This window comes from Nicotiana attenuata, unplaced genomic scaffold (assembly GCF_001879085.1).
Source record: "Nicotiana attenuata strain UT unplaced genomic scaffold, NIATTr2, whole genome shotgun sequence".
In the NCBI taxonomy this organism is placed as follows: Eukaryota; Viridiplantae; Streptophyta; class Magnoliopsida; order Solanales; family Solanaceae; genus Nicotiana; species Nicotiana attenuata.
This window is the reverse complement of record NW_017677611.1, coordinates 13,296-28,792: the sequence shown is the minus strand read 5'-3', so window position 1 is coordinate 28,792 and position 15,497 is coordinate 13,296. Positions and strand designations below refer to the sequence as shown.

Sequence of the window (15,497 nt, the reverse complement as noted above, 5' to 3'; positions counted from 1 at the left end):
ATGGGTAAGTAATTTGTACAATTAAGTTATTAAAAAATATGAATTTCAATTATAAAAAAAAATATATAACTATTAATGATAGTTTGGTGGCACTGGGCTTTAAAAATATCGAGCCCGGAACTCATACGTAAGTAATTTGTACAATTAAGTTATTAAAAACAATGAATTTAAATTATAAAAAAAACATAATTATTAATGATAGTTTGGTGCCACTGGGCCTCAAAATATCGAGCCCGGAACCCATACGTAAGTAATTTGTACAATTAAGTTATTAAAAAATATGAATTTAAATTATAAAAAAATACATAATTATTAATGATAATTTGTACAATTAAGTTATTAAAAATTATGATTTTACAGTTGACGACATGGATGCGCCTATACATCCCGGCCCTCGGACGTCGGATCTATTAGCCCTACAGCCCCAGCATAGATCCGAGTATATCTGGGAGGGACAGTTGCTTACAACGACTTTTCGGGCCAGGAGAGTGGATCTACTATGGGAGTTTTTGAGTCCTTCCCGCGTTCTACATCCCCGCGTGGTCCATCACTTGGAGGAGATGGAATTTTATAGGATTATTAGGATTGGTCGGATACAGCTCGACTATGCTTTGATCACGGCCATGATTGAGCGGTGGCGACCGGAGACGCACACTTTCCATCTACCCATTGGCGAGGCCACCATCACACTCCAGGACGCAGAGATTTTATATGGCCTGTCCGCTGATGGCTTGCCTGTTTTACTCCCTACAACCATGAGATATTATCCGCGGGAGGCATATTGGGATATGCTGCACATGCTCACTGGTTTCATGCCGGAGGACCAGGAGGTAGCGTCTGGGGTCAGTCGCATACAGTTAGTCCCCATTAGAGACCACCTGGTGCAGCTCCACGATACTATCACCGACGAGTCAGCGGAGGTGGATGTGCAGCGATACACGAGGCTGTTCCTGCTCCTTCTATTTGGGGGGGTCTTGTTCCCGAACACTTCGGGGAACCTAGTGAGCCTCCGTTTTTTGCATCATATCACCCGGTTTGAGGATACAGCCAGCTACAGCTGGGGTGGTGCTGTCCTCTCATTTTTGCACAGGCAGATGTGTTGGGCTTCCATGGGCACACAGAGAGACGTTCGTGGCTTCCTGCCGCTTCTACAGGTGACAACATATTCAACGAATATGTCCGTTAGTTACAATTCTACCTAGTTATAGTTTATCTGACACAATACATCAACTTTCTATGTAGGTTTGGGTCTGGAAGCGATTTCTGCAGCTTCGGCCACCTCTACCACAGCTACCGGCTAATGTAGACATTCCGAATCTCCCTCTAGCTTGTAGGTGGGTTATGTGTCGTAGACTTGCACGAGAGTATGATGCCCATCATAATCTCCCCCGCATCAGGGATTGTTGGATTTGCTGGAGGACGCACAGGTGAATATCTAACTAAACGTACCAGTTATTGTTTAATTTAGTGTTGTGCATACTAACGGTTTGTGTTGTTATTTGATAGTTCATCTGGAGGCCGTACAGCGAGGAGGTGATAGGTACCCTGCCAGCGTATTGTACGTTCGGCCGACATATTTGGAGGGCTTCTGTCCCTCTCACATGCCTCGATATTGTGGAGCATCATGCCTCAGAGCGGGTTTTTCGTCAGTTTGGCCTGCCGCAGCCTATACCGACTCCGCCTGCATGGCATCCTTTACATTATGAGAGGGATGATCGATCCAGGGTGGACGACACATTTATTGACTGGCTTAACGCCCAGCTGGCTATTTGGGACAGGCGAGGTGACTTAAACCCACCTCCGCAGCACTTTCCTATTGAAGGTTATATGGCATGGTACCACACTGTTTTCCGACTTTTTATCGGGAACCCAGTTCATCAGGCAGAAGGTCGGTACGTCTCATACGCCGGGAGACACGAGGCTCTGGTATGTTTTCTGTTATAATTAATTATATACCTGTAATTTCGTGCCAAATACGTAGTTTAAATTCTTTACTTTTGTGCAGGCGATTGGATTGCATACTGTCTATTGTATGGGGCAGCAGATGCAGAGTTATGTCCACGATCCTGTGGTCATGCAGGACTACAGTCGTCGATTCATGGATTTGGCTGCCTAGACACTGCAGCGAGCCCGATCGGATCAGCGTTTGGCACACGAGGCTGATTATATTGACCCAGCCACGTACCAACGAGGTCGTGGTATCCCACGAGGTGGTGGTGCCCGACGAGCTGCTGGTGCCCGACGACCTCGTGCTGCCCGAGGAGGTGGTGTTCAGCAGGGGGGCGATGGTGCTCCTGATGATGATGTTGCTGCTGATATGGTAGGTGGCATGCATGAGACTGACATGCCGTCTTACAGCCTTGGAATTTTTGACACTCCAGTGCCATCACAGATGACCCCATCGGGTCAACTATTGATCAGGGGCTCGGATTTTCAAGGAGCGGATTGGGGTAGATATTTCCCTGGCCCGTCTACCACTGATGAGGGTCGACCGACCCGAGATTTATTTAGTGGGCGCCGACTGAGTTATGGCAGCTCTTCACATGCGCAGGTATGAGTTTATTAGTATTGAATTTGAATTTGTTTTAACTATAACTTATTTATTTTGTTACACTATATTAATTTTCTTTTTCAGGCTTCATGTGATGCTGCGACAGATGACTACATTCAGGATCCAGACACGATTATGGTAAGATAATATAAATTGTTATGAATTATTATGTAGTTTTCTAAACTAAGTTTTATATTATTATGTAGCCTTCTGCTGGATCTGACAGCACCACCGATACATGTCATCCTGCGCCGCATCCGGCTATAAGGAGAAAACTTGATGATGATGATCCTGATAGCGTATCCGGGCAGGAGGGGATGCGCCTCAAGCCGACGGCTACATTGAGACACACAGGATGCGGGACACATTGAGTCGGCCTTCCTTTTTTTTTATTTGGTGTAAATAATATTTTTGTATATATTAACAACAATATTTAATCGAATATGTCCATTACTTTTTTTAGTTCTCCATGTGTTTTATTGTTTCGTATAACAACACAAGCATTTAAACTTAAATGCCACTTCAATTAAAATAAATTTCAGTACAACAAACAAGGAAAACATAACAACAACACAAACACAAACATAACATGCCAACATAATAAAAATACATAAAATATGAAAAATACACTAAGCACATACAGGCCATTGTTTAGTCCCGGCTGCCATTTATTCTTCGCTCCAACCACTTAAATCGTTGTTCCATTTGTTCTTTTTCTTCTTCTAACTCTTTCACTCTCGCCTTCACCTCCGCAAGTTCCCGTTTATATTCTTTTTTACGTTCCTTCTGTGCTTCACAATTCCATTCTGCTCTCCATTTTTCATCTCCTACCTGCTTTAGTTTCTCCCTCATTTCTGTAATAATTCTATCGCTTTCTCTTTGTACTCCCAGTTGGCATAACCACTTATTATGAAGAGATTGCAGTTGTTCTCTGTAGCATTCCTGATAACATGGTTCATCAACCCATTCATCAAACTCACACATAGGTTCGCCGGGAACCTTGTACAACTGCTTCATACAGTGCCAGTAGCGGCGTCCAACATCACAACCTTCCCAGCAACTGTTCATCAAGCATGCTTTTTCACAGTAGCACATTGGTGGACGAAGAGGTTGAGCCATTTGTGAAATATTTCCTTTTAGTAAAAAAAATCTTTCTTTTAATGAAATATTTGCGTTTAGTAAATTTTGAGCACACAAATGACTACAATGAGCCCGTTATTTATAGGCGAGAGAACACACACATAACGCCAGGTATAATGGCGCTATATTTAGCGTGTTACATATCATGATGTTGACAAGACTACTTTATGTTAGCTGGTCAGCTTTTTCAGTTCGACAAGACAACACACGCATAACGCCAGGTATAATGGCGCAATATTTAGCGTGTTAAATATCATGATGTTGACAAGACTACTTTATGTCAGCTGGTCAGCTTTTTCAGTTCGACAAGACAACACACACATAACGCCAGGTATAATGGCGCTATATTTAGCGTGTTATATATCATGATGTTGACAAGACTACTTTATGTCAGCTGGTCAGCTTTTTCAGTTCGACAAGACAACACACACATAACGCCAGGTATAATGGCGCTATATTTAGCGTGTTATATATCATGATGTTGACAAGATTACTTTATGTCAGCTGGTCAGCTTTTTCAGTTCGACAAGACAACACACACATAACGCCATGGAAATTCGTGTTACATTTAAATATTCCTAGAGGAAAAATAACGAAAAAGAAAAAAAGGTGAAATAAGTGGACCGACGGCTACAATTATCTAGAATCAAACCAAATATTGTGAAAGTTGAATTATGTTAATGTCAAAGTATCTTTATTTTTCTTTTATATAGAAGAGTGGTAATGTGCTGGACTTGGAAAAAAATTATTTTATTACAAGCATAATTTTATTTCATAAATCAGGCAACATACACATATTAACTAATTATTACAACATCAACTCATGGGTAGTTAGGTACACTAGAAGAACACCCACCCCGAGCTTGATTACTGTTGCCACCCAAAGGACATTTTCTACGGTCGTGTCCTGTTTGCGAGCATATACCACATTTTCGCGCATAAACTGTATCACTAAAATCCATTTGGTTCCGTATACGCGTTCTCTTCTGCACCTGTATTTTACGCAAATAGGACTTGTTACACACCATTTTAAATGGTTCAGGAGGCCAATAATGCTCAGCACCCAGTGGCTGCAACTGACCACTATATGTGTTTAGGTACTTCGAAACACTATATTGTCGATCAACATAGTTGGTTGCACCTAAACCAACTTGTTGAAAGCACTTGATGGCATGTGAGCAAGGCATGTGGTAGATGGACCATTTTCCACAAGAGCATAACCTTGCAGATTCATTTACAGTATGCACATTATTACCCCGATTTTGATGGATAGCGGTGCGAACTTCAAAAACATTTCTTTCATTATCATACTGCAAAAATGAATGCCAATGTGCTCGTCGTCTGTATTTCTCGAATCTCGTCATCGGCACTGGCATAAATTCAACACCCCTTTCCATCAATGACGTTGCAGCCGCAGACATTTCAACGAACCTCTCCGCCATTTGCTTGAACGACATCCGCACCATGGCTGTGACAGGCAATCCTCTTGCCGACTTCAATAACCCGTTGAAAGACTCTGACACATTTGTAGTCAGAGTTCCCCATCGTCTGCCACCATCCGCATGCAAAGTCCACTTTTCAGGGTCATGTCGCATTAACCAACGATAGGCTGCCTCGTCTTCTTGCCTGATATATTCTATGTGCCTCCGTAATTTATGTTGTTGGTGGTCTGTTGCTGCCATCCACATCAAATCATGCAGATCCTTATTGGGATATGCCTTCTGGAAATTGGCTTTCAAATGCCTAACACAGTAACGATGGTAGGCATAAGGTTCTTGCCATGCAGGCAAGTTCTCCACAGAACTTAAGATACCACCGAGCCGATCAGATATTAGACAGATACCGAAACGCTGTTTCATAACGTGCTCTTTCATATGGTTCAAAAACAACGTCCATGTCTCTTGGCTTTCATTGGCACAAATAGCAAAAGCTAGAGGAAATATCTGTCCATTAGCATCTACTGCCACGGCTATTAACAGCTTGATATCGTACTTTCCATAGACATGAGTGCCGTCTATGGATATTACGGGGCGGCAATGCGAAAAACCATCAATTGCTGGTTTAAACGCCCATAACACGTAATTGAATATATATTCCGGTTTACCTGCACTTCGCTCAAGCTTCCACTCAACAACCGTTCCGGGGTTAAAATGCTGTAGTGCAGCCATGTACCTAGGCAGATCTGCAAATGACTTATCCCAGTTACCATACACTATTTCAAACGCTCGTTTGCGCCCGAGAAATGCCTTTCTTTTAGTAATGGTATGGCCATGTTCCTGCTGGACTGATGTAATGCACTCTTTGATTTTATACCTTATGGACTGTTCGATGTGTGGAATAAGAACAAGAGAAATCAAGTCAATATCCAAGTTGAAGTGATTCCCGTTGAATGTGTCCATTTCGCATGTGTGGGTGGGAATGTATTTACCCACTTTCCACATACCTGTCTTCTTCTTGGTCGCACGCAACATCCAATTACATGGCCAAAACCACCTGCGGCAAACAACCTTGTATACCGTCGGACTTGACTCCCATACCTGCATCTCATGACACTCTTTTACGTTGTGCATTTTACAAGCCCTGCTTAGGCGCGCTTTATCAGGAAAAAGCATCCCCTTTGCAAGCACCGTTGGTCTAGACTCATCCCACATTACTGTCCGGATTTCATCAAAATCCCTTGTGAGAGCTTCCACATCCGGCACGGTTGGCAAGTTATCAATGTAAGGAATCTCTCTTGAATGAAACGGCACTTCGGACTCATACACTCTTCGTCTAGGGGGGTCTCTCTTCAAATCAGGTCCTTCCTCCTCATCCTCTGCATCACCATCCTCACGAGCAAAGAGTGTCTCATCCCCGGATTCATCCGCATTGTTATCGTAATCACTGTTCTGTTCCTCACTCTGTGCATCTGCCAGGTCCCGATGTAATACATCATTTTCGGGCAATTGAGTGAGTTCAACTTGCTCGTTTTCACTGCACAACCAACAAAAATATAAGCTACTAAATTAATAAATGATTTCCATATTTTGCGTAAATCACTTCACTTACAAGTCGTAATGTGATGAAATTCCATGATGGACGTTATCAATTAGGTGATGACTACCGGATGTGCCACTTGTAAAATTCATATCCGGCCGGTACCCCCTATTAAATATGTGAGCGTTAATACAAATTCAATACAACAAAAATATACATAATTAACACAAATAAAAATTGAAATTTACCACTCGTCTTGTGAATTATGGAAAGCAGGGTATAAATTATTTTCTCGCTGCTCATTCACCGGCGGTGATAAGTTTAAATCAAAGATAACTCTTTCATCCGGAACTTGTCCGGCAAAAACTGTTCCAGAATAACCACCCGATGACTGGGGGTTATCTCTACTACGCACAACCTCATTTTTTGGAACGTCTTCGACCTTCACGTACATCTCCAACATTGTGATTACAAGAAAATCCCGACATTCGTCCGGAGTCCTCAAAAAATCACTCAAAGTTTCATCATCGTCGATGTTAAACTCCGAGTAAAAAGCAACCCCTTGCGGAGTGACGGAATAAGGATATCTTCCGGTTACTTTAAGTATCACCGAACGTTTCCTCACACTCATTTTTTTGCATAACAACGATATCAATGTATCGTACTCCATTGTCAGTGGCAATTTAACATGACACTTAGCAGGTAAACTGTAGCCCACGGAGTTATTCTCCATCACAACCTCACCACCCCAATATAATGAAACTCTTATCCTACGCTCTTCAGACATAATAAAAAAATGCTGGAGAATTTAACAACAACAGACGTTTCAACAAGAGTTAAAAAAAATTTTGAATGCATTTCTATGCGATTCTAACCTCTTTATATAGAAAATGGAGAGCCGGGAAGATTTTTTTTTTTACATATATAGCGCCAAATAAGTTGGCACTATACGCTTTTGAATTATTGTACTCTGCTATTATTGCTGGGGTCAGGAAAAAAAGGGTATAACGCCAGGTTTTCTGGCGCTATATCACTGTGCCAGTATAACGCCAGAAAATCTGGCGCTATATATATTATGGTCACTTTTTTTTTCTACACTTATTTGTGTCTTTTGAGTCCAAAATAACAACATTTTGGTTCCGGACTCCTCGGAACCAGGCTTGCCATCGTCTTCAATTTCAGTACTAAATCTCATTTTTAATCTTATTTTTTAATTATTTTTTGGATTGAATCAGTTTGCTTGTTTATAAATCACGTAGCAAATTTAACTGTACCGTTTTACGGGAAAACAATTCTAGCGTTCTCTAATAAAAGAGCTTTATTATCCGAGTTTGAAAAAACTTTGGTATCAAATGATAAAATAAAATAATAATAAATCTATCATTCCACGGCACAATTGGTTGGTGTGCAAAAAATGTACGGAGGAAGTTTGACAGCAACACTTTGGAATTTTTACTGTTTCAGGATACTATCTTGGTCCAATAAAATTAATAGGGCGATGATAAGGTTGAAAAAAAAAAGGTTCAAAGTCCAAAGCAGGTAAAATCCTATACATCCCCAAGGGCATATAATGGTTACTTGCCCAGAATTTAGATTCTCTCTCTCTCTTGTCAATAAGGAGACACAAACATCACAATAGCTGTAAATTACAGCCTGCTGCTTTTTCTCCTACACTGTCTATTGTCCCCATCAATTTTCCAGTACTACTATTCAAACTCAAGTTGATGAAGTTGTGAAACAGAAAATTAAAAAGGGGGTCCATTTTTCCTTTTTCTTTTCACTTTCTACATGATTTACAAGAACTCTCTGAAGTATTAAAAAGTGTGTGTGTTTTTTGTGCTGGTATAAAAAGAGGGAGCAACAAATAATAGTAATATGCAGCAGCACCTGATGCAGATGCAGCCAATGATGGCAGCTTATTATCCAAATAACGTCACTACTGATCATATCCAACAGGTCTTCTTCTTTTCTTTACCCCCTTTAATTAATTTCTTCTTAGCTACTGCTATCTGTTCTTGATCTTCTTCTGCTTCTTTCTGAACCTGAAATCTGCTATTTTATCTGCTGCTATGTATATACGGTTGTACTACTACTACTACTACTAGTTTTCATAAGTTGGCTGCTAGTTATAAAAAGTTGCTTTCTTGGTTGGTAAGTTCTGCTAAAAGGGTAGGCTATGCTTTTGGAAGTTGGACCTTTTCTGCTCAAGGCTTATTGTGGTCATAAACAGGGAAAAAATAAAAAAGAAAGGTCTTGCTTTTAGGTTCTTGACTCTGTTTGTTAGATTTTTGCCTTTTCTTCTTGAAACTTATGCTGTTTCTAGCTTTTCTTGTGTAAGCTTTCTTTCTCCACCTTTACATATGGTTTTGTTCTTTAAATAGTTACCCTTTACTATGCAGTAACGTGGGAGAATCTTGTTGTTGTTACTGTTACTTTCTTTTCATTTTTAATTGGGCCGAGGGTCGCCTCTTCAAGGTAGTTAGGGTAATGTCTGCGTACACACTATTCTTCCCATTTTGTGGGATTATACTGGACTTGTTGTTGTTGTTGTGCCGGAGAAAAAAGAAAAGGCATGGTTAATGTACTTCTAGTAATCTCATTTCTTCCCAATGGCTGCCAGTTGAGTTGGTTGCTTTCTGCACAATGAGTAGCAAGTAGCAAACTATATATTGAAAGCTAATTCTGTTTCTTATACTACTTTTAAAGTCTTCAGAAATACTAATTATATATCTCCTATCTTCTCTCTTTTTTGTTTTTATTATATTTATATATACCACTGGTTGACAAAAGAAGTCGATGAAAACTTAACTACTTATTTTGCATGAGTGCTGCAAACAAGTGAAATCTTTTTATGTCAAGTTTAAAAGTCAGTTTTTCTAAGTTGCTTTTTACTATAGCTTTTTCAGTTGGTGACTTTTTAAAATTTCAGTATCTGCAATTGGTGACTGCATTATACTTTTTAACAAACACAATTACTTGCCTAACGTTGCATAACATCATTATATGCATATAATATGGGTATCAGACTATCAGTATATACGCTGAAGGGTTTGTTGAGTAAATATTTTTCTGTCAACAAATCACTCCTTTGTCTATTTCACTGTTCTCAGAGTTGTTCATTAAAGATTGAATTTTTAAATATGTGAAAACTGTAAGTTTTTAGTCTACAAAGTTCCTTTTTTTTCGTACTTGAAAAGTATTTTACATATCAACAGGAAAAAGTTGTCAAAAAACCTGCCTCTATTAATTTGTTGTAAGTACCCCCTCCGTTCATTTTAGTTGTCCACTTTTTACTTTTGCACTCCCTTTACAATCTTGCAGAAATGTAGGGTAAGGCTGTGTACAATAGATCCTTATAGAAATGCAGGATAAGGCTGTGGACAATAGATCCTTAAGTTCCGGCCTTTCCCTGGACCCCGCGCATAATGTGAGCGTAGTGCACCGGGCTGCCCTTGTTTTTACCCATAATAATAATAGCATTTCTGAAAGTCTTAGCAAATACGTTGAGGAATGACTAGTTAATGATAAAGGCAAAACAAGTAAAAAAAAGATTGTCTTTTTCTTGATTTAGTATAGTGGACAAGTGAAAGTGAAAATGTATTTTTAATATAGCGGACAAGTAAAAATGAACGCAGGGATTGTATGTGTACCGACCCTAGTTTTCAGTTGCTAAAAATACAAATTTATAGAGATTCCCCATTGAAATTTGAAAAGTATGTTCCTTACGGAGGTGGACCTATGTTATGAAGTGAGGGGGTCACCCACACTTGGAAAGTTCAGCAAAATCTTCATGAATACATGTATATATTTTTAGGAAATACTAATATATTAGTAGTGACACCCCGTATACAAAGTAGATTTTGGTTGAAAGCAAAAGTGCACCCCCGACCTTCAAATCCTGGATCCGGCTCTGATTCCTTATAATACGGGCAGATCTCATATTTTTTACTTGGGGTTAGACAGTGTTTATTAGTAGTAATTTAGTATTGTACTTCTGAATTTTTACATTATTTGATGTTCACGTAGTAGTTGGCCTTATTCTTTTCCAATGTCAGTTCTTGGATGAGAACAAATCACTGATTCTGAAGATTGTTGAGAGCCAGAACTCTGGGAAACTAAGTGAATGTGCAGAGTAAGTTCAGTATATAATAAGTTTAAAAGTATGGTAACATTCTTGAAACTTGATCATAGAATATAAATTGGTGACAATTTGTGCTAACTCTTTTGGTATGGCAGGTCTCAAGCCAAACTTCAGAGAAATCTTATGTACCTAGCAGCTATTGCTGATTCACAGCCCCAGCCTCCTAACATGCATTCTCAGGTAAGTTTACGTATCTTTTCATTTCCATTATCTGCACTTTTTCACCAGCTAAAGGTGGCAAATGGACAAGTTAGTTCAAATTTCCATGAGTTAAAATTAGACAAATCAATAAAAGTGTCACACCTTGGATTTGAACTTGTGACTTGAGAAATTTTTTGAATCCCCTGATAAGAATGTTTTCTGACGTCAAGGGAATTCAACGTTTCATATATAACTAGAAAAGTTTGTTCTTATCCTATTTGAACAGGATAGTTTCCCATTTTTAAGTTTTATTTTGCATGTTTGGTTTTGGGTTGCATTTTCGACTCAATTGTTTGATGGTTTATGGTCAAGTCAATAAACGGATCATAACTCAATCTGTTTAAACTTGGGCGGGTTTGACATGTTACTAAAAATGTGTTGGTTTTGTCACATCTAGTACCAGCTGAATCTTGTTATTATTCTTGAATAATCTTAACACGTTTGAAAATCCATTATATTAATCTCAGTTCTAAATTTGACAAATCAATGTTTGATGCCCTGCAGTTAGCTTCTGGTGGGATGATGCAGGCGGGGCAACATTACCTGCAACAACAACAAGCCCAGCAACTAACAACACAATCGTTTATGGCTGCAGCAAGATCCTCCTCCTCCTCAATGCTCTACGGACAACAACAACAACAGTCATTATCAGCATTGCAACAACAACAAGCCTATCATAACCAACTCGGAAGTAGTAGCGGATTTCACATGCTGCAAAATGATCATACTCATAATTCCAGTACTTCACTTGGTTTCCCCGACTTTGGCAGAGGTGGAAATAAGCAAGACATTGGAACTTCTCTGTCTGATCAAGGACGAGGCGGGAGCTCAAGTAGCCGTGGTGGCGAAAATCTTTATTTGAAAGCTGCTGATGATGGAAATTAAGTCTAAGGTAAGTTAAGAATATAAGGTTTTGTTATCAGTGAACTTTAGAACCACGTTTAGCTAGGGGAGAAGATAGAAGAGTGCTGAAGAACTTTTGCTAAGTAATTAGTGGGATTTGTAATCTGTTGTGTAACACAATGGCTCTTCTTCTACTTTTGGACTTTTTGGTCAGTTTCTCGAATGTTTGAAACGCTCCACCTTCTGAATATCATGTAAAATTGTTAGGTCGTTTTGGTTTGCATTATTGCTTTCTTGATTTTTCATAGAAATGATTGTTAGATGGCTGCTATTTAAGAATTAGCTAGTGCATCCTGAATTTTAGTTTTTGAGGAGAAAAGTGTCTGAGTTGTCCTAAAGGTAAGACTTTTAATTTAAAATAAGTATTGACTAATCTCTAACATCATTGAGAATGGTTATCTGTGCAAAAGTGTCCTTGATTTTTCCTCTATTGGGCTATTTGCTTGCTTTCTTGATAACTTTGCTTGTATTGAGCTGTTTTCTTGGGGGAATTGAACCAAAATATGGAGGAAAAATTTATATTTTTATTCTCTCTCAAAAATAACAGTAGCCGGCAAAATATAGTTTTTGTATATATATGTAGTATATATAAATAAATATACATATTTTATATACTTTGGCTTGCGAATATAATTCGTTTTGGTCGATTGGCTAATTTTATGTTTTGCCCAATACGGAAGAACCGCACAGGACAAAGTAGAGAAATTATACTTGATCATTTGGTTTTGACGTATTGCTTTTCATTGCAAAGGATATTTGTATTCCTGATCAATACAAATTTTTGAGGATGTGGAATCTACCTAAGACAAGAAGTGAAAATTTTCCACAGCAAGCGTTTACACATTGTCTCCTTTTTAGGCCACTAGTATTAGGCAGACACGAATCATGTCAAATATTTAAGTTATTTGGATTGTATGTAAATCATCTTAAAATTTATACTTTCTCAGTAAATATAGATAATCATTGGATATCAACTACATGAAAAAAGTTAACCATTTCTTCTATTTTTCATATTTGATAACATTTTTGTCGGTGTCATTGGATCCTAAAAATAGTCAGGAAGCAAAATAATAACTCATATTTATGGCAAAACAATCAAATGTTGAGACAATGAATGACTCTTTGGATAAGACTTAACTCTTTTACTACTACTTGAACTCTTATGTGATGTGTTGATATCTCTTAAAAACTATTTCTTTCTTAAAATTTCAGTTTCTAAAACATTATTTTTCAATTATAATTATTTTTATAATAATGTAATTGAAAATATTATTCTTAATTCAAAACTCATTTTAGTTGGATATCTAAAAATATAAAAAATTCTTTAGCTAGTGAATTTTTTTTACTCCATTTTGATATTTGACATTAACCATATTAAATATCTGAGTTATTTGAATTATATGTAAATAACCTTAACATTTAAACCTTCTAAATTATAGATAATCGTCAGATATTAATTAAGAAACACTATGAAAAAAGACTAACATTTTCTCAATTTTCGTAGTGATAATTTTATTTTTGCACTGTTCTCATAGGTGTCATTGGAACCTAAAAATAGCCACAAAGTGAAATAATAAATCATATTTATGGCAAAGCACAAAAGTTGACACGAGATAAATGATTCTTTGATTAGTACGTGACTCTTATACTACGACTTGAACTCTTATTTGGTATGATTTATCTTTCAAAAATATTTCTATTTTAAAATTTTAATTTCTAAAACTTTATATATATTATAATAATGATTATCTTTATAATGATGCAAGTGAAGATATTATCCTTAATTTAAAATTCACTTTAATCGGCTATCTAAAAATTTAAATAATTCTTTGGCCGGATTTATTTCAGTATGACTCCACTTTAAGTTTATCGATATCTCTAGCCCCAGAATTTGAATTTTTAATACCCTATAAATACAAAACAAAAAATTGTTCTTTGAATCATTAAATGTTAAATTAGTTGATTATTATTATAAAATATTACATATATTGTCTTTAAATTGTCAAGTAGTTTATTACGGTACCATACTTGGCTTAACCTCAATCCATAATACTCGAATTGCATTCCAATTCAAATTCGAATATATCATATCAGTTTGTTAGTAATAGTGATTTTTTGACTACAGCTAAATGAAGGGGTTTCAGCTTATACCATTCAATTCCTTGAATGTGCTAAATTGAAATTGAGAATGATAGCAAATTGTATAGCCAAAGTTTTAGTTATTTGTTTGGTATGTCCATTTTGTTGACGACCCAAAGGGTCCGATCACCTATTTCCTCATTCATTCCGTGCTTTCGAGGCCTTAAAATCTCATTTTTTACTTGCCTCGATTTACGTGCGCAGTCAGGGCGCGTAGCCGGAAAGCTTTTATATCGAAATATGTGAATTCCGTGAAAAATTTGAAGAATTTTGATATTAATATGATTATAGTTGACTTTGGTCAACATTTTTGGTAAACGGACCCGGACCCGAGATTGGACGGTCCCGGAAGTTCCGTAGAAAAATATGGGACTCGAGCATGTGCCCGGAATCGAATTCCGAGGTCTAGAGCCCGAGATATGAATTTTTCCGTGAAATTGTTTTTCTAAAATTATTAAGGAAAATGGAAATGAAAATTGATTAAAAGACTATGGTATCGGGCTCGTATTTTGGTTCCGACGCCCGGTACAAGTCTTAGATATGTGTTAAGCGCTTTCTGTAAAGTTTGGTCGAAATCGGACGTCGTTTGACGTGTTTCGGACTATGAGTTCAAACCTTGAAAGGTTATGAAGTTTAGAAGAAGAATCATGTGTTTTGAGGCTTGATTCAATGATTTTGATGTTATTTTGGCGATTTGATCGCACGAGCAAGTCCGTAGGATGTTTTTGAGGTTGTATGCGTGTTTTGTTTGGAGCCCCGAGGGCTCGGGTGAGTTTTGGATAGGCATCGGATTGCATTTCTCATGTTTTAAAAATCTGGTATGCTGGCTTCTGCAATTTTCGCAAATGCGAAGGGAAGACTCGCAATTGCAAGCTTGCAAATGCGGGCACTGCTTCGCAATTGCGAAGTCTGGAGAAAATGGGGCACTGTCGCAAATGCGATGTTAGGCTCGCAAATGCTAGGGGGGGAGGTTCGCAAATGCGAAACCCCGCCTGTAGGCCCAGTGATCGCAAATGCGAACCAAGGATCGCAATTCCCAGCCCTGTCTTGTTCACAAATGCGAACCAAGGCTCGCAATTCCCATATCCCAGGCCCAGCAAATTTTATACTTAGTCGAATTTTCATCACTTTTCACCATTCTTTCAAAACCCAAACACCATAGGCGATTTTTCAAGAGCAAACTTCATCCCAAATCATTTGTAAGTTGATTTTTACTCAATTCTTTCAACTTGTAACATCATTAAACATGTTTTCCACTTGAAATCAAGGATTTTTCATGGGTGAAATTGTGGTTTTTGGGTAGAACCTAGGTTTTCCATAAATTGGGGAGTTGGACCTCGATTTGAGGTCCGATTTCAAAACAAGTTATATATTTGAACTCGTGGGGGAATGGGTAACCGGATTTTGGTTCGAACCTCGAGTTTTGACCACGTGGTCCCGGGGCGA

The 15,497-nt window shown here is 38.2% G+C and overlaps 1 protein-coding gene across 1 annotated transcript; it reads left to right on the top strand.

Annotated features, from left to right (window-relative positions):
* The first annotated feature begins 8,235 nt into the window (after nt 1–8,235).
* On the top strand, nt 8,236–12,135 carry LOC109221448 (GRF1-interacting factor 1-like). The gene is made up of 4 exons (XM_019385934.1): nt 8,236–8,623; nt 10,723–10,799; nt 10,904–10,988; nt 11,514–12,135. The coding sequence occupies exons 1-4, from the start codon at nt 8,543–8,545 to the stop codon at nt 11,892–11,894; spliced, it is 624 nt and encodes a 207-aa protein (XP_019241479.1). The 5' UTR covers nt 8,236–8,542; the 3' UTR covers nt 11,895–12,135.
* Nucleotides 12,136–15,497: the final 3,362 nt, after the last annotated feature.

Coding starts and splice junctions, on each gene's coding strand:
- LOC109221448 (XM_019385934.1), top strand. CDS start 8,543: ATGCAGCAGCACCTGATGCAGATGCAGCCAATGATGGCAGCTTATTAT. Junction 8,624..10,722: donor CTACTGATCATATCCAACAG/GTCTTCTTCTTT, acceptor TTCCAATGTCAG/TTCTTGGATGAGAACAAATC. Junction 10,989..11,513: donor CTCCTAACATGCATTCTCAG/GTAAGTTTACGT, acceptor GATGCCCTGCAG/TTAGCTTCTGGTGGGATGAT.